The sequence below is a fragment of the Centruroides sculpturatus genome, unplaced genomic scaffold, assembly GCF_000671375.1.
Source record: "Centruroides sculpturatus isolate CEXI.00-Female unplaced genomic scaffold, Cexi_2.0 scaffold253, whole genome shotgun sequence".
Classification (NCBI taxonomy): Eukaryota; Metazoa; Arthropoda; class Arachnida; order Scorpiones; family Buthidae; genus Centruroides; species Centruroides sculpturatus.
This window is the reverse complement of record NW_019384617.1, coordinates 127809-149052: the sequence shown is the minus strand read 5'-3', so window position 1 is coordinate 149052 and position 21244 is coordinate 127809. Positions and strand designations below refer to the sequence as shown.

General features: G+C 26.4%; 1 protein-coding gene across 1 annotated transcript in view; it reads left to right on the top strand.

Moving 5' to 3' along the window:
* Nucleotides 1-17786, top strand: part of LOC111625408 — a 47192-nt gene extending 29406 nt beyond the window's left edge. The window contains exons 8-14 of the mRNA XM_023368542.1: nt 4854-5023; nt 5647-5754; nt 9397-9608; nt 9679-9745; nt 9830-9915; nt 10606-10735; nt 17568-17786. Coding sequence (XP_023224310.1) covers nt 4854-5023; nt 5647-5754; nt 9397-9608; nt 9679-9745; nt 9830-9915; nt 10606-10735; nt 17568-17780 — 986 coding nt within the window. The 3' untranslated portion in view covers nt 17781-17786. The remainder of the gene's footprint in view (nt 1-4853; nt 5024-5646; nt 5755-9396; nt 9609-9678; nt 9746-9829; nt 9916-10605; nt 10736-17567) is intronic.
* The last annotated feature ends 3458 nt before the right edge of the window (nt 17787-21244 follow it).

Below are 21244 nucleotides of genomic sequence, written 5' to 3'. Positions count from 1 at the left end.
CGTTATTTTAGTTCCACCCTAAACATGTTTCGTAATTTGGAATTTGTAAATAAATTACAACTTTGATTTCTCGTAAGGAACAGAGGAAAATATATTGATTTTTCTTTCTGATTTTTGTTATTTTTATGTCATTAAAGAGTTAAAAACAATCAAAGTAATTTCAAGACATTTTTTAGATTTTTAAATTCAAATTTCTGTTATTTTTCACGATGAATATCAGCACTTTATCGTATTACTTGCCATTTTTAAGTTATTTATCCTTAAAAACCCTAAATTAAATTAATTAATATTTATAAACTACATTAAATATTTATTTTGATTCCAGATTTTAATAAAGAAATGTTTCGTGATATAAGAAAAAAGTAGGATAATCTTCTTGTATTGTTTTCATTAAGAAAATTCTTAATGATAAACAAGAAAAAAGATAATTTTTATGAAATTATATTCTTTCTTGCTCATTTTTTCATACTTATTCATAATTAATTTCAAATTTTTGCATATTTAAGTGGAAAAAAATAAGATGAAAAAATTAGAATTGTAACTTCACTGAGAAAATTACTTCATTAAAGTAAAGAATTTTTTAAAAAATTGTTATAAAAAATAAAATTTGAATTTATTTCTTATCTTTTAAATTTTCCAATCATAAATAAGTTTATTTTATTAAAATAATTGCGGTTTGAGTCCAGATGATATATGAACTCATGTCTTACATAACGTTTTATATATTCTAATTAGATTTTTAAATTATATATTACAGAAGATGATATTAAACTCATTCACAAATAATTATTGAGTTTTGATTCAGTTATAATCTGAACATTCTCCTATAAGATGGGTTCAGACTAAATATATTATTATTTGATACATTACGAAACGAGATAAGCTCGTACTATGTTCAAATAATTACTGGATTTGGATACAAGTGGGTCCGAACCCATGTCTTTTCTATAATTTATTAAGTATGCTATTAATCGTTATATTACAGAAGGCAATGACATATATTCTCTATGCTTTTATAACATATCATATATTCTAAATATATCTGTTGACCATTTAGTGGATAAACTAAAAACCTGTTTCCTGAAAATGAATGTTTCCTGAAAATTATTTATACAACGTTAAAGATATCCATATCATGTGTATTTTAACATAGATACACAATGCCAAATATGTGTCTAGAAACACGAGTCCAAACACATATTCAAGTTCATTTTTTTAAATTTCAGTCTGTTTTTCTTTCAGTTCATTCCTAGTCTTTACAGATGCAATTTTGTGAATTTTACTCAAAAACAAATAGTTGTGTTTCCTGCGCTTTTTCTGTCAAAGCATTTAATGTACTTTGACAACATAATTTCAGCTTCCTTATAGTTAACGATGGCTTTGTAACTGTTGTCAACTTCCTCAGAGACTTTCACACTAGTTCTTCATTGCTTCAAATCGATGAAGAAGTAGTGACGCATTGATAAGCGAAATAATGAGGCATAAACATGTGCTGCTACTTACTATTTAAAGAATAATTTAAATTCATTCGAAGAAAAATATAACTTTTGGGAATTGATATTGGACTATTACTTAATTTTATCTCATCAAGTGGATAATACTATAGGACCCTAATAGTCACGGATTTGTGCAAGTTTTCCGGTTTTTTTCACGTGTTTAATACCTCAATAGGACCAGTTTTTCATTGAAAGCCTCCCTGAGAGGCACCTATATTTTACGTTGCCCTATCCTATCCCATAACTCCATTCTATCCTATCCTATTCCATCAACGGCCTTTGCTCCATTCTATCCTGTCTCATAAATGGCCAATGGAACTCTAGTAGTCACGGGTTCGTGCTTTACCTCTAAACTGTCCACGTGGAGTTTTTCGGTTTGTTTCACATGTCCTTAACACTTCAATAGGACAAATTTCTCATTGAAATCCTCTGAGAGGCACATATTTTACGTTGCCTATCCTATCCCATTACTCCATTACTTAATTTTAATTAATTTAAGTTTTATTTTCTATTTTATGAACATTACTATAGTTATGAATGTTCNTTAGATAGTTATACACATATAACACGTGCTAAATTTTTAAAGTTTGATTTAATTTGGAAGTATATTATACTTAACTATTGTTTAATAATTAAAATAATTATAAATTACATTTTATAATATTTATTAATTAAAATTATACATAGAATCACTTAAACCTATAAAAATTTAAATTAATATTTTAGAAACTAAATAGATTTAATTATGCATAACAAATTTTTATGTATTTTTTAAGTTAAATTTGTTTAAAAGCAACGAATTTTCTTAAAAACAATTCACTGAGAAAAAATAAATAAATTCTGATAAATGTAAACAATTGATTTGCTGGTAACTTTTTAATTAACGATATTCGGCCAATCATAACACAGTATACACGCTTGTTAACCACGCCGCCTAGTATTACGCTTTTATTCCCAGCCAATCAACCATCGAGAAATATCAATTTTTAAAATGCCCTAAGGTTTGTAGATATTCTGAACCAAAAAATTTCATTCGATAAATCTGTCGAGATGTCACTTATGATTTATGAAGATCGACAGCTTGTGTATTTATAAAATATTTTATATCATATTATAAAATCTATTCTGTAAATAATAAAATAAATTATGTAATTTTTAAATTTTAAGTAAGTAAATATATAATTGTTTTTTTTTTTTAGGGAATTGCCAGAATCATCGATTATATTACTGAATATCGTTATTACTATAGCTGTTACTCAAGTGATATTTATGACTGGAGTGAACTCTACTGCCAATCAGGTGAACATATTTTATTATGTATTATTATTATTTTTTAAATGATATGTTTAAAAGAAGTTTCAGGCAGGAAGATCCATGTTTTTAAGTCTTACAGTCTCGCTTTATGGGTGTTTTATAGAAATTCATCGTAAAGCAATCTTTGTCTTTGTCATAGGATTAATACCAAATTCTTGCAGATAAATATTTTGATTTATATAATGCTTTAAGTACCACATTTCACATAATTTTATAGTGGTCGTAAAGCGAAAAGATCTAGGTTGTATCAATATATTTTCTAGTTAATGTGTCACTATCGAAACCTTATATGTGTTATAAGAGTATTTTGGTCTGAAACACTATAAATTAATAATTTATTTACGATTTATTAAAATAGTTAATTAATTTATGCATATTCTGCTTTTTCATACTCTAGCTTGGATAATTTAGGGAGAGTCAACAGGGACATTCTTTCTCAATTTATTCTCGCATTTCCTTGTTGAATCTGAGAGATGTTGTTACTTCTCAATTCTATCGGTCTCTTTCTTCTCTGTCTCCCTTAAGAACTTATTTGGTGAGTTCATTGACTCGGACATGATCAAATCATTTTAGTTATTTTTTTTTTTTTTGTTATTGATGTCTGACCTTTCTTTGTCAACACTATTAACTTTGTCTTCTGATTTTCTCATTTATAATGCCATCTGTGTAGGGAGTGCTTAGTAATTTTCTGTAACGTTTTATGTCGAAGGCGAATAGTTTCTTTTCGTCATCAATATAAAGTATCCAACTTTTTGTTGCCATAAAGAAATATCAAATTTAACCAAAACATCGATTGACAATTATATCTTGTTTAGGTTTAGTCTCACAAAAGTTTAGTATTTGTAAGCTTGTTATAATCTTATCTAGATGTTTTTCCTGCTGTCTTCATGGACAAATACTTCTAAATGGCAAAATCTTTCCATTTCTTTCAGTGTTCCTCCGTCAATATCCACTTAACAATTCATATCTTTAATTTCTTGTTAGATAAGGATAGCCCAAAATTTCTGATGGTATTACAGTATTTAACTGAGTGGAGCACGTTATGTTCATTCTCTTCCCATGTTGTTAAGAAACAGTTGTAACAACATTGTTTTTTATTTATCTTTTAAAATTCTTTACTTTTAATTGATTAACTTATCATCTATTAGTTGTAACATATTTAAGATATTTATCTCAATTTTAGTAGTGTCTTGCCCCTGTACATCGTGCTTTTCCTGTTAGCAACAGAGTCATTGCGGTCATATTCTTATTTTTTAGGATTTAATACTTAATTTACTCATAAAATTGTTAGTAATATGCGAATAAAAATTAGTTTTAAATACTAGAAACAACACTTTGTGTGTAAACCAAGTAGTTTCAGGTGTAATAACGAACGGATGTAATTATGCTGGCCCCTGAACAGCGAGGGAAGTTTGTTTTATTGTGTTTAGACAATCACAAAATGAGAATCTGTACAAGAATTTTATTGGTGCCATCCAGATCTTCATGAATCTTCACATAAAACAATATCCTATAGAAATTTAAGAAAACATTCAGTTTCCTGGATGAGAACAAACTCAACTCATTGCTTAGGGGTTAGCTTGAAATAATAACAGTAATTATCTCGATTGACCAGCGACTTTTCGGCCACACTGTATAATAATAATAATAATAAAAGAAGAATTAAAGTATTATATTATAAGATTTTGCACATTTAAAATATAAAAAATAATATATTTTATATTCTTATTTTATAGTTCCATCCATTATCTCTAACTGTCATTAATAAACCTATCATGTTGAGCTGCTATAAGATGGGTTCAGACTAAATATATTATTATTTGATACATTACGAAACGAGATAAGCTCGTACTATGTTCAAATAATTACTGGATTTGGATACAAGTTTTACGTTGCCTATCCTATCCCATTACTCCATTACTTAATTTTAATTAATTTAAGTTTTATTTTCTATTTTATGAACATTACTATAGTTATGAATGTTCTTTTTATAGAATCATTAATAGCATGATGAAATTTAAATATTTATATTTAATAAATTAGTATCAGATAACGAAGGAGAGATATACATTGTGATCTGGTTGAAAAATCTTGGAGAATTGTTAAACATCAAAGATTATTCTGTAGTCAGTGATATTGTTATTGTAAGAAGTATAAGTACCACTGGATATACAATGTCTGCTCCTTTTGATTTAATATTTAAAAAGATAACGGTGAGTTTGTTTCTGTTTTATTCTTGTTTTTTTTCCTTGNATTATACTTAACTATTGTTTAATAATTAAAATAATTATAAATTACATTTTATAATATTTATTAATTAAAATTATACATAGAATCACTTAAACCTATAAAAATTTAAATTAATATTTTAGAAACTAAATAGATTTAATTATGCATAACAAATTTTTATGTATTTTTTAAGTTAAATTTGTTTAAAAGCAACGAATTTTCTTAAAAACAATTCACTGAGAAAAAATAAATAAATTCTGATAAATGTAAACAATTGATTTGCTGGTAACTTTTTAATTAACGATATTCGGCCAATCATAACACAGTATACACGCTTGTTAACCACGCCGCCTAGTATTACGCTTTTATTCCCAGCCAATCAACCATCGAGAAATATCAATTTTTAAAATGCCCTAAGGTTTGTAGATATTCTGAACCAAAAAATTTCATTCGATAAATCTGTCGAGATGTCACTTATGATTTATGAAGATCGACAGCTTGTGTATTTATAAAATATTTTATATCATATTATAAAATCTATTCTGTAAATAATAAAATAAATTATGTAATTTTTAAATTTTAAGTAAGTAAATATATAATTGTTTTTTTTTTTAGGGAATTGCCAGAATCATCGATTATATTACTGAATATCGTTATTACTATAGCTGTTACTCAAGTGATATTTATGACTGGAGTGAACTCTACTGCCAATCAGGTGAACATATTTTATTATGTATTATTATTATTTTTTAAATGATATGTTTAAAAGAAGTTTCAGGCAGGAAGATCCATGTTTTTAAGTCTTACAGTCTCGCTTTATGGGTGTTTTATAGAAATTCATCGTAAAGCAATCTTTGTCTTTGTCATAGGATTAATACCAAATTCTTGCAGATAAATATTTTGATTTATATAATGCTTTAAGTACCACATTTCACATAATTTTATAGTGGTCGTAAAGCGAAAAGATCTAGGTTGTATCAATATATTTTCTAGTTAATGTGTCACTATCGAAACCTTATATGTGTTATAAGAGTATTTTGGTCTGAAACACTATAAATTAATAATTTATTTACGATTTATTAAAATAGTTAATTAATTTATGCATATTCTGCTTTTTCATACTCTAGCTTGGATAATTTAGGGAGAGTCAACAGGGACATTCTTTCTCAATTTATTCTCGCATTTCCTTGTTGAATCTGAGAGATGTTGTTACTTCTCAATTCTATCGGTCTCTTTCTTCTCTGTCTCCCTTAAGAACTTATTTGGTGAGTTCATTGACTCGGACATGATCAAATCATTTTAGTTATTTTTTTTTTTTTTGTTATTGATGTCTGACCTTTCTTTGTCAACACTATTAACTTTGTCTTCTGATTTTCTCATTTATAATGCCATCTGTGTAGGGAGTGCTTAGTAATTTTCTGTAACGTTTTATGTCGAAGGCGAATAGTTTCTTTTCGTCATCAATATAAAGTATCCAACTTTTTGTTGCCATAAAGAAATATCAAATTTAACCAAAACATCGATTGACAATTATATCTTGTTTAGGTTTAGTCTCACAAAAGTTTAGTATTTGTAAGCTTGTTATAATCTTATCTAGATGTTTTTCCTGCTGTCTTCATGGACAAATACTTCTAAATGGCAAAATCTTTCCATTTCTTTCAGTGTTCCTCCGTCAATATCCACTTAACAATTCATATCTTTAATTTCTTGTTAGATAAGGATAGCCCAAAATTTCTGATGGTATTACAGTATTTAACTGAGTGGAGCACGTTATGTTCATTCTCTTCCCATGTTGTTAAGAAACAGTTGTAACAACATTGTTTTTTATTTATCTTTTAAAATTCTTTACTTTTAATTGATTAACTTATCATCTATTAGTTGTAACATATTTAAGATATTTGAAATAAAATTAATTGCAATGAAGAAATAAATATAATTTTTAAATATTAATTTAAAACGATCAAACAATAGACCTCGCTTTACGACCGTTGTCTTGAACCTCCGACTTGTATTATAATTTTATGATTTATAAAATGGCATAATTAAACACCCATATTGATATAGTATTGTACAATTAAAAGTTCATTTCCAAAAATAGAACTCCAGTTTATTATGCCCAGTCTAAGAATAATTAGATTTCGATTTACGACAGAGGGTTTTCAAGAATTTTTGTAGTATTAAATTGAAAATTGTATTTTATTCATATATTTGTGGAAATTTTGTTACATTTTTATTATTTTATTAATAGATTATTATTTTAAAAATACTTTTTTTATAATTATAAAAGAGTATTAACATTTTTATTGTTAAATATAGCAACGATTCTTGTTTTCAAAAGATAATTTTCGTCAATATTATCCAACAATAAATTAATCTTGAATTTTTATTGTTATTTTTATAGAGATTGAGATAATTTCTTCATTCTCAGATTTTGATTCGATTGATAGAAATGCCTTGGATTACAAATTCAATTTTGTAGTTCTTCCTTTCGATTTTTTGGTTTTACTTATTGTTTCCTACTCGACTTCTCGATTTATCCAACTTTGTAGTATTTCTTCTTTAGATATAGCTGTTTTTTTAAATAATTTTTTCTTTATTGTAGTTTTCCAACTTTGTATTTCTTCCTCAATTTTTGTAGACTTTTTGAAACTCTTTCTTTATTGTAGTCCTCCAATTTTGTAGGTTTTTCTGTAGACTTTTGTGTGTCTAGTATTGTAATTTTTCAATATTATAGTTCCTTCTTTAGATTTTTTTGTACTTCTTTCATTGATCTACTTCTCCAATTCTGTAGTTTTCTTTGATAAGACCATAATCAGTTGTAAAACCATCTGTTAAAATTTACACTGATATTTAATATTATCCTTTACTGTTTGCCCTTCAAAATTTGGTAGAAGGAGTCTCAAGATAAACTTTTATTTTTGTAGAAATTCCTAATAAATTCATAGAAAAATTATCTTAACATTATACTGAATATCTTAAATTGTCTCGCTCTTATTATTTTAGTTTTTGAAGGTCCCGTAGCTTGGAAAATAAGTGAGATAAATTTGTAGATATTCCGACAGCTTTCCAGTTTTAAAATACGGGACATTATTATAATAATATGGAAGTAATATAGAAAGTTTCCAGCTTGTTCGTAATTACCACTGCTTTGGCATTGGTCAATCGTAGCAGGAGAAGGTTTGTTTGCTCAAGTGTGTCCTCTATGTTGATTATCTTCTGTAAGGTTGATTCAGATAGAAAGACGAACAGAACTAATCAAAGATAGAATAAACAAGTAGTTGTAATACATGTAGGCTAATATTTAGGTAACCACTAGAATTATTGTAAGAATCTTCACAGAATTTTAAGCATTTCAACAATGGCTTATAGAACTTCTGTGAACTTTTGTGGAGGGGAAAAATCGTCACGTGTTTCACAGTTTTAGTGACATTTGTATCTAGATAGAGGGATTGTTGTATTATTTTGAGATATAGAAGCGATGATGTGTCATATCGCGAGTGGGGTCGGACCCAATAAAGCTTTTACTCGTTATTAGCATTTGCAATTTTCTTTTTTTTTTTTCTTTTTTTTTAATATAAAACTCATCTCTAGTTTCAAAATTACGCTTTTTGCCATTTTATAATAATTACCAAATATAAAAAGTTTTTAAATAAAATATCATAATAGATGGCGCCACTACATTTTAAAACTTTTTGTCGGGAAAGTTACGCAATTAACTGCTGGATATTTTTTTAAATCGATAAATAAATACTTTCATTAAAAATAAATTGTCATTAAATTTATACAAAAATGTATTATTGATGCAACTCATGGTCTTATTTAAAAAATATATTATTTTGCTTTAAATGAGTAATTTCAAACTTGTAATATTTTAATTAAATACATAATTTTTTACGTAAGAAATGTAACTGTTTTGTTTAAATTGAGGTTGACCAAAAGGAAAATTATTAAAATACCGCAAAACTATTTAGTAATTAATCGCAGTTTTAATCTTACTAAATGGTCGATAATTTAATTTTTAAAATATCCCGGCGAAGATCATTTATAAACACACATTAAACGTTAAGAGAGAGAGAGAGAGAGAAAAAAAAAATTAATCAATAAAAATATTAAAATCACTTTATATCTTGACATTATTAATCGAATTTGTCATCTGCACTCAACTTTCATTGAGTTATAATTAACTCTAATTATAATTTAACTTAAAGTACATAAAACGAGTTAATTTTTTTAAATCTTATTTATTAATGAACATTTAATTAATTTTATTAAAAATCGGTTATTTATTTACTGTTCTTGATGTTAAAATAATTAAGAATTTTATTTATTTATTTATTTTTTCTTGAATTTTCTTCAGAGAGTTTGCCATTTTGTAGCATTGACTCTGCATTATTTTCATTTGGTAACGAGCTTCTGGTTACTTATCTACAGTATGCATTTATATCGTCGATTAAATCAATGTCAAGATTCTCTTAGTCGTGGATTCTTTTTTATTTCATGGACATGTCCTCTTTTTATTGTCATCATTTCATTTGTTGTCAATCCTAGAGGTTACGAGACTTCCAGATAGTAAGTAACAACTAGATATTATTATATAAGAAACTTCATTATCTTGTCTAAATTATCAATTAATTTATAGCTGCTGGCTTTCGATTCATCGTGGGATGGTGTTATCATTTGTTGTTCCTGTTACCTTTCTAATTATGGTATGGTTCTTTGAAGATTTCTGATATTTTTTCTCCTGTTTTTAGTATCAGATATATACTGTATTTGTGAATTATCACTTACAGATAAATACTGTTATAATGGTGATGTCTCTGAAAACATTTTTCGACCAAAGACCAGTTATTCACAAGTCTGAAATCGATAAAATGAGGTAAGATGGAGTTTTTTGATGGTTAACGTAGTACGGCTTTAAGTTATAGAACAGGATCTTCCAAAATAAATTCTACCATTTTAAATTACTGTAATTATGTTAATTATTGGAAAGGTATGAGATGTACACTAATTGATGGAGTAATTGTCTGGGTTTCATCTCCCATCTGCGTTTAAACGTCTTGTTGTTTATTACCTGTAGGAAGCGCCGTAAACAGTAAACGAAAATGGCAACTCCTGTAGAGAAGGCGTTTTGTGTTTCGCAGTTTGTAAAGTCGGAATCAATCATCATTGTGTAACGTGAGTAAATTGCAGCTGTAGAATTGTGGCTGCTATGGAAAGAGTGACAACGGATATATAGCGAGTATAGGAAGAATTTGAGTATCGGTTGCATGTATGCGATGTGACACGAGCACACATATAAAATTGTAATGGACAAATGTAGAACTTGTGTCCAAGTTTTCCAATGCTTTAATGTATATTACAACGTTCTTAGCATTCTTTTTGCAAGATCCTGTATATTAGAGGCTTTTCTTACCCAGTAAATAATAATAAAACACGAGGTCCTAACTTAAACGTGTACAGTGACATCCAGCTATAGCTTGTTTATCTTGTGTGTAAATTCGACCCGGCTCACATGACATTGTAAAAAATTTCTGAAAAAATCTGAAAAAATTATTATTTTCCACAGGATATCTCTGCGTACAAGTGTAACATTATTGCCTTTTGTCGCCATTAATTGGTTCTTTGGCGTACTGTCACTCGAAGCCACCTACACCAATGTCTTCCAATATACCTATTCTCTTACTAACAGTGCTCAGGTAATTAAAGATTATATAATTAATCTATATATTATTATAAAAAACTGGTTTTATAATATAATTCCATCCCCTTAAAGTAACTAAGGATACAATATAAAAATTATATTTTGCATTTGTTCATTTCTCATATCATTCTTTAAGAGAACACAAAAATTACTGCATTTTCAAGTATAAATTTATTCAAATAACAGTGAATAGTATAAATGTGGAATAATTATATAAAGAACAAAACAGTTATTATTTTCATAGTTAATACAGTTAATAAAATTCAATGCAAATAATTTATTTTATTTTTAAGAAATTCATCATGCTCCGTAAAATACTGCAGAAACTATGTTGATAACCTGTAATTATGGATAATACGAACAACATTACACAATTAATATACTGCCTTTGGCACTTTTTTCATGTCTCTAATTGTAATGACATGGAAAATAGAACAAGCGAAAGAGTGATTATTTTTTCCTTCAACTAAAAGTGAACAAGAAGAAAATTGTAAGAAGCAAAAACTAAAAATATTTCCAACAATCGTTTTTCATTTTTGAGAGTAAATTCGAAATTATTAATGAAATATATCGGAGAAAGCAACGGGCCTACCCCGATACTGTCGATACGGCTATTGATACTTTTTCCCGGGTATCGGATACAGTATCCTTACATTTTCCGTCCGAAATCGAATTTTGCAAACTAATCAGAAATTGAAATGGATTTTACACTATTTTCGGTTTCGTTAAACTTATATTAAAAGTATTAATAGCCACAAATCAATAAATGTAGTACGTAAAATTTTATTTTCCAAATCTATATATGCTTATTCCATCGCTTCTTTCTTAATTCGTAAACCAAATGGCTTTGGTATAGATCTATTCCGAATTTCAATTGTCTAGAACCGCAGAAAACCAAGTAATTACGCTAGCATTTGACACGTTTATTATTATTTTCTCTCTAATATAAATGCATTTCGATCGCACCGTCTTAGTGATTCCTCTTCGGTATTACATCTAAAAATAATACAATACTTTAAAAAATAAAGATAAATACAATTCAGGTTATTACAAGGTTAAAACGTGATTGCTCACAATTACAGGTTTAACAAACGCATTCTCGAGTGGTTCGAATGAATTCACATTTACCTATTAGTGGGATAAGTCTGATGACTACAGTATATTTTAACTGTTATAGAATATATCCGGTATTTATAGTATTTGTATAGTCATATATATAACTGATGCATCTTTCAAGTGAAATTCGAAGGCTTTGACAATAAACTACTGGTAAAATACTTCTGATGACTCTAGTGCTTATAATCAGACATGTATCTAACATATCCACAAGAATTTTCAACAGTATTAACTGTTGGTGATGGCTATATATACGTTATTCTATGTCATATTATAATACATATGCTTAATAAAAATAATTCATACATAATTATTACACTTAGTTCTAAGTAGTATTTATAAATAAACATTTTGTTGAACATTATGCAGTACTTTTTAATTATTATTATTAAATGCTTTTACTTAACTTGCTTTGTATTTTTCTTCAAATCTTGAAACTCAAGTTTCATCCACTTCTAATTAAGATAAAAGACTGAAATTTTGACACTTTCCTAAGTCTAATGACAACGTATTTTAATTATATTTAGGGGGTGGCCCACCTCTATATTCTCCTCATTCTGAAACCCCATAAACATAACCAAATGTTGAATTCAAATACATTCAAAGACAGAAGAAAAGAAGTTTAAAATTAATTATTTCATTAAGAATTATTCATTTAAAGATAAAAAATGTATTTAATACAATATAATTTTATACATTATGTCTCCAAGTTATTAAACCATCTGGGAAATATAAAATAAGAATTTTACGCACAAAACGAAGTAGAAGAAACTGCTAACAAGATTTATTGGAGATTTAAAGATTGTGATTTATTGAAAAGTACATTTGCGAAAATATTGATTTTAAATTAATGGATTTTTCTTCTGATAAATGGATATTTGACCTGATAAGAAACTATATATTAAAAAATCTTGAATAATCGTACTACTGTAGTATTGACAACTATATTATTCAATATAGTTGTCAATACTACAGTAGGACGTGACGATCGAAGTGTCATTCTCATCTAGGGTCAAATGATGTTGAAAAATCATTGTGTTCAATGTGTTTACAAATACAGAAAAATTAAAGATTAAGATTATTGAGATTATTGAATATAAACAATCATAGTAGAATAGTTTAATCACATATTCAAAGAAAAATTTCATCAAAATAGCAAGCAAAAATAGATAAATAAACATATCAAACCAGTTGAATAGTTCAAACTTTAACAACTTTTTCAGCATAAAATGTTTCTCTAGACTTAATTAAGAATGTGTGGGACCCCTCAAAATTAAGTTTTTATCAAAATTTATAAATATATAAATTTATTCTCTTAACTTTTACTCTAAAATTATAATATTCAACTTTATCCCAAGCATGAGATTGGAATATAAGTTTTTAATATACTTATCTACATAATTTTTAATATATTCTTACGTATAAAATATTTTCATGTTTAATATTCAAAGGAATATAAAGTTTTAATAGAAAAACTTGCGATATCATTTTAATAAAATAGATGTATTGCATATATATATGAACATCTAAAACTTCAAGATAATTTAAAACTTCTTAGAATTTCAGATGCTATAAAATCATAAATCAAAATTATATGTGGATATCTTAGCAAAACGCTTAATTTATATTAATTATATGATAAAAAATGATAAAGAGAACCATATTCTGCGGAGTAGATTAATTATTAATTTTCTCCTCAGAATATGATTCTCTTTAATGACTCTTTAAACAGCATGAAAAATGAATAGATACGTCTATTCATTTTTCATACTGTTTATAAGGTTGATAATCAAGTTATTGGACAAAAAATCTTATTCTTGAAAGACTGTAGTTCTCCAGTTCTGAGTTACTGAAATTTTTTGGGATGGAATCATCCCAAAAAAAAAAAAAAAATGGAATCCTGGCTGTTTGAAATCCATCTCTTAGAACATTCCAAATTTACTTTACTGTATTCAGGTTCAAAGATCTTTCTGATCATTCCATTTATTCTGTTTTATCCATAATTCATAAATTAAAAATCCATATAAAGAATAAAAGCTTAAAGTTCAACGATCTCATCTTTATATTATTGAGTAGTTAGAATACCTCCATACCACCATAATTTCTCTTCATACAAACAATAATCAGTTGTTCTTCTTTTGAAATATTCTATTAATTGATAAATAAATTGATGAAAACTGTTTACTCCAAGATAATTTTTTAAATAAAGACAATTTAAACCTGGGTTAACCCATATAAACTATATTTTTTCAGTCATCATGGAATAAAATGTTCTGTGGATTTAATTTATCTAATATTTTACTCTTGCTGTTTATTATTTATCATATTCATAAACATCTATATATTAAAATGATATTTCTAGTTATTCTAATATACATTTCTCAACAAATATATTTATTTTTCATACTTTCAAATTTCTTCTATCTTCTCAACCTTCCCTCCTCCTCCTCCTCTTCCTCATCCCTCATCTTCTTCCTTTCATCATCCTAGACCTTAGACTAGGCATTATCCTTACTAATAANAAGCTCTGCCATTGTTTTTAATTTAGTATGATACTTAAATGAGTGAATATTTATTTTATAGTAATGAATACAGTTAAGTATTTGCTAAAGATAATTTTGTTACCTAATTTAGAAGTTAGATCTATGTAGTTGGATTAATAAGTCGTTGGACTCACATGGATGGAGAAACAAAAAACTAAAATTTTTACTGACAAAAACACATTATGTATAGTACATTTATATTTTAGTGTACAAGCCAATTTGTTCAACACACTTTTTCCAGTGGCAGACAAGCTTTTCACATGCCTATCTGAAGAAGGTTGGAGAAAGGGTGCTCAGAAATTTGGATACTTTCTCCTCAAGCTCACCAACCAATGAGAAGTGTTGTCAGATTTTTTTTTCTTTCCAGCTCTCAAAAAACAGCAGAGTTGCTAGGTGAGATTAGGCCTGTTTGGAGGTTGTGGGAGCTCTTGAAATCGTCATTGTTTAATTGTTGCTTTTAAAACATGATTGGTTTGGACAATTTGATATTCTATCTGCATCTCCATTTTTTCAACTGAGACAAGATTTAAAATAGTACAGTGGGTGATCGGTTAACGAACATAAAGAATCTGTCTAATGTCGATTGCTTTTATCTTCAGGATTTTTCAGAAGTAATTAATAGCTTTATAATTGTACAGATCCTCAAGCCTATGAATCTCAATCTGGTTTGGATGTCATTCTAAGACCGTTGTTCTGACATCCTCCCACTTCTTCAAAAGATGTTTAATAGCAGATATTTGCATTAATCCTCTTTTTCAGAAGAAAACATATCTCGCCGAGTTTCTTGGTGTTCTTCATTTAAGAGTTCTTGGCGTTCTTCTGTCGTCAGTTCCGTTTCAGGTTCCATTATGAACTCTTCGATGTTCTTTATTTCTCAGATGTGATTTTTGTTACTCCTTTAGCTGCTTGAGTCTTGTTGATTATACAGTATTTTTCTTAAATAAGATTGAACTGCGGCCTACTGTAGACCTGTTCACGCCATACCGCCCAGCAACATTAGGCATCTTCCGTCCACTCTCTACCTTTGCTATTATACTCTCACCTTTCGAAAAGAAAAACAGACGCAAAACTTAACGAGTGCCTACCCGACAGTCTCGCGAATACATAAAAGAATTGTTTTGTCAGAAAAATAAAAGTCTGGAATTACAAGGGAGAGGTTCAAAGTTCGGAGAAATACTATCCGATCGGTATATACCGGCTTGAGCGTCGATGTCGACGTCTCCCGCGCTCCAAAAAGTTTCGAATTGTTGTCCGAAGACAAGGGAAGACCAATCGGTTTCATTATTTTACGTCGCTTCTTCTTGTGTTTGTTCTGTGGGGTGTTCATTATCCGATCACGTGTTTGTAGTCCGAACATAAAAATCTTTCGCGAAAGTGTTCGTTATCCGATCTGTTCGTTAACCGATCACCCACTGTATTTATTATTTAAATTAAACTTGAACACTCAAGAACCCTGAAAATCTAAAAATATCCCTAACAGAATTGTTTGTGTCCAAGTATATTTTGCATTATATCTCAGGACTGAATGAACCAAAATTTTTGAAACTTGGTAGGGTTATTTCTATATATGGAGCATTGATGCTGTTAAATTTTGGTGGTTAAAGGTCAAGGGGATGGGAAGATAGAAAGGATTATGTCTGTAGTGAGGTCAGACTTAATGAAAATTTTACTTGTTATTGTAATTTACAATATTTTTAAAACTCATCTCTACCCTCAAAATTNATTAAATGCTCAAAAGTGTCTATCCATTCTATAATGTGAATATAAATATTATACTGTATATTTTATATGAAAACAAGATTTTTAAATTTTTTAGAAAACAGAATGTTGGAACTATTTCAAGAATATTACATTAAGATGATTTTTTAAAATATATTTATAATTTAAAAAAGGAAATTCTATTGATTATTTAAGTATAAAAATCTCCAAGGTTGTGGTATTTTGTTTCTTTTTACAGTATAGTACTAGAAAACTTTCTCTAAATTTTATAAAAAATTTATATAAACTTTTAAATTTTTATAAATGTAAAGAAATTATAAACTTTCAATTATTCATTTTCTGTATAATGAAATGAAAACAGGATGATAATTTTCTATTGATATTTAATTTTATTTAGTTTTGCTCCTTCACAGCATTTATTGAGATAAACAAGAAAATATTGTAAAGAAATAATAATTTATAACTTATATAATAACTATAATAAATAATTAGAATTTTTATACCAAAATCTCAGTTTAATTTAATATTTATTTTCTATTTAATCTATATGTTTAAAAAAATATTTACTCTTTCTATAATATTAAAACATCAGCAAACATGCTCAGAATTACAAATTCACTTTATAAATTATACATCATACAATATATATTCTCCATTGATCACAAACAAATATTTTTATTTCATTCTAGAATTGGAAACAAAAAATGCTGACTTATATAATTGTTTACTGCATTACAGCATTGCTCTATACATATATATATATGTAGATTAATTCATGAATTTAATTAATTAGGATAGAAAGGTTGACTCTTTCTGTCTAAATATTTAATAGGTATGAAGTTCCTATTATTCTATACAGTAGAAAAGAATCTTTTATATAATTTGTTTACTATAAAAGGAGGAAATGTTACTAGAAAATAACCCTCTTTTAAAAATCTATAATTTATAATTACTTTTAAGATTAAAAATATCAATTTTTGTGTTTTAATATTATACTTAACTTTTTAATTATTTAAAATTTATTTATATAATATCATTTCATAAATTATATTTGTTTTTCTCATTATATACTTAAAATTTTAAACTGAAAATGAACTTTTTAAAATATCTTTACACTGTTTTAATCTGCAAAAATTACTGTAAAATTGTAAAGAAAAATGAAATAATTCATAAATTATGTTAATAATATAGTCAAATGTCTCCTTTAAATAAAAATATATTTTTTTTAAATAAATAGATTAAGAATTTTAAGAGCATTTATATAAAATTTGAATTAATTTAGATAATATAATATTTTTATAAATATAATTTTGTAACTTATACTGATAAAATGGCTCTCAAGTAAGTATATTTTATTTATAATAGAAATGAATTGCAGTTTAAATAGATTTAAAAATAAATTTTATATAACATTACAAAGTATTTTAAATTTAATTAAATTAATTCCAGATAACACATAGCTGGAAAACAAAATTGAAATGGAGAAGTAAGAGGAAGAAGTTGACAGCAATGAAATTAAAAAGAACATCAATACTTACATCAAAACCATCAAATTTAGCCACTATTGACTTACAAGGTCGTGACTCTCAACCATTATTAATTAGTGCTCCTGTTCAATATGCTGTCATCAATGATCCTTGTTGTTCTAATGTTCGCACCTAAACAAAAAAAAAATAACTGAGGAGCGAACGAAAACAACCGAGTTGAATTAATTAAGCCGGAAAAAAGAAAGTGTGCGTTATAATCGAGAAAATGCGTATATTGGTATTAAATCTGTCTTATAAAATCACGACAAACTCCTGTAAATCGAGTTATCCGATAAGAATAAAATACAATACCAATATAGTCCTGTCGTTGAAAAAATTCGCTTTTATTTGCTCACCTCGAGTTTTTCTTAGTAGAAATGGCTAAAAAGTGCGCAAAATATGTACGGAAATACAGTATTACAGCACCACCTGTATTGGACGACCACCTGTCTAAAAGACCATTTTTTGAAGGAACCGTAGGTGGTCGCCATAGACAGGTTTTGCTGTACAATAATGACTTATTATCCCTTATTTGTTTCTGTTTTAATCATCTTTACTTACTTCCATTGCTATGTATTTGATAATTAAGTATCCTTACACTTCTCTTGAAATTTCTTCTTAACAATATATCATTCAAAAGACTAACTTTCAGAAAATTTCTCTACCCTATTATCCTTCAGATTTCATTGCACTAGCACGAATTGAGGTCAGTTGTACAAGATGGTTAGCTTTACCTAAAACTAAATAAACAGGGTGATAATTTGATATTAGGCAATTGTATCTCTGACAGGTTCTGTGCAAGGATCTTGTTTCCAAACAATTCAAAAAGCAGTGTGAATAATAATCAGTCAAATTTTAATATAAGTAAAATAAAACTCAATAAAGAAAAAATTAAATGCTCAAAAGTGTCTATCCATTCTATAATGTGAATATAAATATTATACTGTATATTTTATATGAAAACAAGATTTTTAAATTTTTTAGAAAACAGAATGTTGGAACTATTTCAAGAATATTACATTAAGATGATTTTTTAAAATATATTTATAATTTAAAAAAGGAAATTCTATTGATTATTTAAGTATAAAAATCTCCAAGGTTGTGGTATTTTGTTTCTTTTTACAGTATAGTACTAGAAAACTTTCTCTAAATTTTATAAAAAATTTATATAAACTTTTAAATTTTTATAAATGTAAAGAAATTATAAACTTTCAATTATTCATTTTCTGTATAATGAAATGAAAACAGGATGATAATTTTCTATTGATATTTAATTTTATTTAGTTTTGCTCCTTCACAGCATTTATTGAGATAAACAAGAAAATATTGTAAAGAAATAATAATTTATAACTTATATAATAACTATAATAAATAATTAGAATTTTTATACCAAAATCTCAGTTTAATTTAATATTTATTTTCTATTTAATCTATATGTTTAAAAAAATATTTACTCTTTCTATAATATTAAAACATCAGCAAACATGCTCAGAATTACAAATTCACTTTATAAATTATACATCATACAATATATATTCTCCATTGATCACAAAGAAATATTTTTATTTCATTCTAGAATTGGAAACAAAAAATGCTGACTTATATAATTGTTTACTGCATTACAGCATTGCTCTATACATATATATATATGTAGATTAATTCATGAATTTAATTAATTAGGATAGAAAGGTTGACTCTTTCTGTCTAAATATTTAATAGGTATGAAGTTCCTATTATTCTATACAGTAGAAAAGAATCTTTTATATAATTTGTTTACTATAAAAGGAGGAAATGTTACTAGAAAATAACCCTCTTTTAAAAATCTATAATTTATAATTACTTTTAAGATTAAAAATATCAATTTTTGTGTTTTAATATTATACTTAACTTTTTAATTATTTAAAATTTATTTATATAATATCATTTCATAAATTATATTTGTTTTTCTCATTATATACTTAAAATTTTAAACTGAAAATGAACTTTTTAAAATATCTTTACACTGTTTTAATCTGCAAAAATTACTGTAAAATTGTAAAGAAAAATGAAATAATTCATAAATTATGTTAATAATATAGTCAAATGTCTCCTTTAAATAAAAATATATTTTTTTTAAATAAATAGATTAAGAATTTTAAGAGCATTTATATAAAATTTGAATTAATTTAGATAATATAATATTTTTATAAATATAATTTTGTAACTTATACTGATAAAATGGCTCTCAAGTAAGTATATTTTATTTATAATAGAAATGAATTGCAGTTTAAATAGATTTAAAAATAAATTTTATATAACATTACAAAGTATTTTAAATTTAATTAAATTAATTCCAGATAACACATAGCTGGAAAACAAAATTGAAATGGAGAAGTAAGAGGAAGAAGTTGACAGCAATGAAATTAAAAAGAACATCAATACTTACATCAAAACCATCAAATTTAGCCACTATTGACTTACAAGGTCGTGACTCTCAACCATTATTAATTAGTGCTCCTGTTCAATATGCTGTCATCAATGATCCTTGTTGTTCTAATGTTCGCACCTAAACAAAAAAAAACACANACGGGTGTATATATATATATATATGTGTGTGTGTGTAAAAAAAGAAAGGAACAGTTTATAAAATATGCAAAATATTCAAAAAATTGTTATACAATAAATATAGGATTGCATGTTGCTAGATATTTTAAAAAAAAACAGACAATTCTTCATATTGTAGGATGAAAGGATTATTTTGTAGATTGGCATTTTGAATTGTGGTTTTTTTCAAAAGCAATCTATAAAATTCAATGTAAAAAAAAAGTCACAAAAAATTACAAAGGTTTGTATTATGGTCCTAGTCTGTGATAGTTTTTCTCTATATATGATAAATGATAGGATTGAGTTAATTATCCCTGTGATATATATAAATGGAAATTAAGTGATATAATTAACAGATTAGTGACCAAATTAATTATTTAAAAGGAAAAAGTATTAATTTAAATATCTCTTATGATATTTAAAAGGAGTTTCTTAGAAGAAAATAAATAAAAAGTGTCTTATCCTAGTTCCTCTTTCGAACAAATGAAAACAAAACTACTGCTCATTTCACTTATTTCACTCAAAGAAATCCATTATAAATCTTAAAAAAAAACTCAGTATATAATATATATATATATATAAAATTTTTTGAAGTTTACATCATCAATTTCTGCACACACAAACAAAAAAAATCAATTGTATGTTATATAAATTTTAGAAATTAGATGTAAATAATTGACTTACTTTTCTATTGAAAATTGTAATCTTAAGGCTCTGCGTTGATCATTATTATCACTATTATCTGTTTAATTACATCTTAAAAAACAAAAAAAAATAAAAAATTTCATATATATAAATATGTATATTAATTATTCTAATTGCATTTATTGTAAATGCACTTCTTTTATCTTATGTAAATGCTCTGTCTTCTTACACATATTTACTATTATAATTACAAGAAAAATTGTTTGTAAATGGAACTGATAGTAGCATTTAAAAATACTTATAATAATATTAATAAAATAGTTTTAAATCTTTCATATGAGGAAATTCTATTGATTATTTAAGTATAAAAAT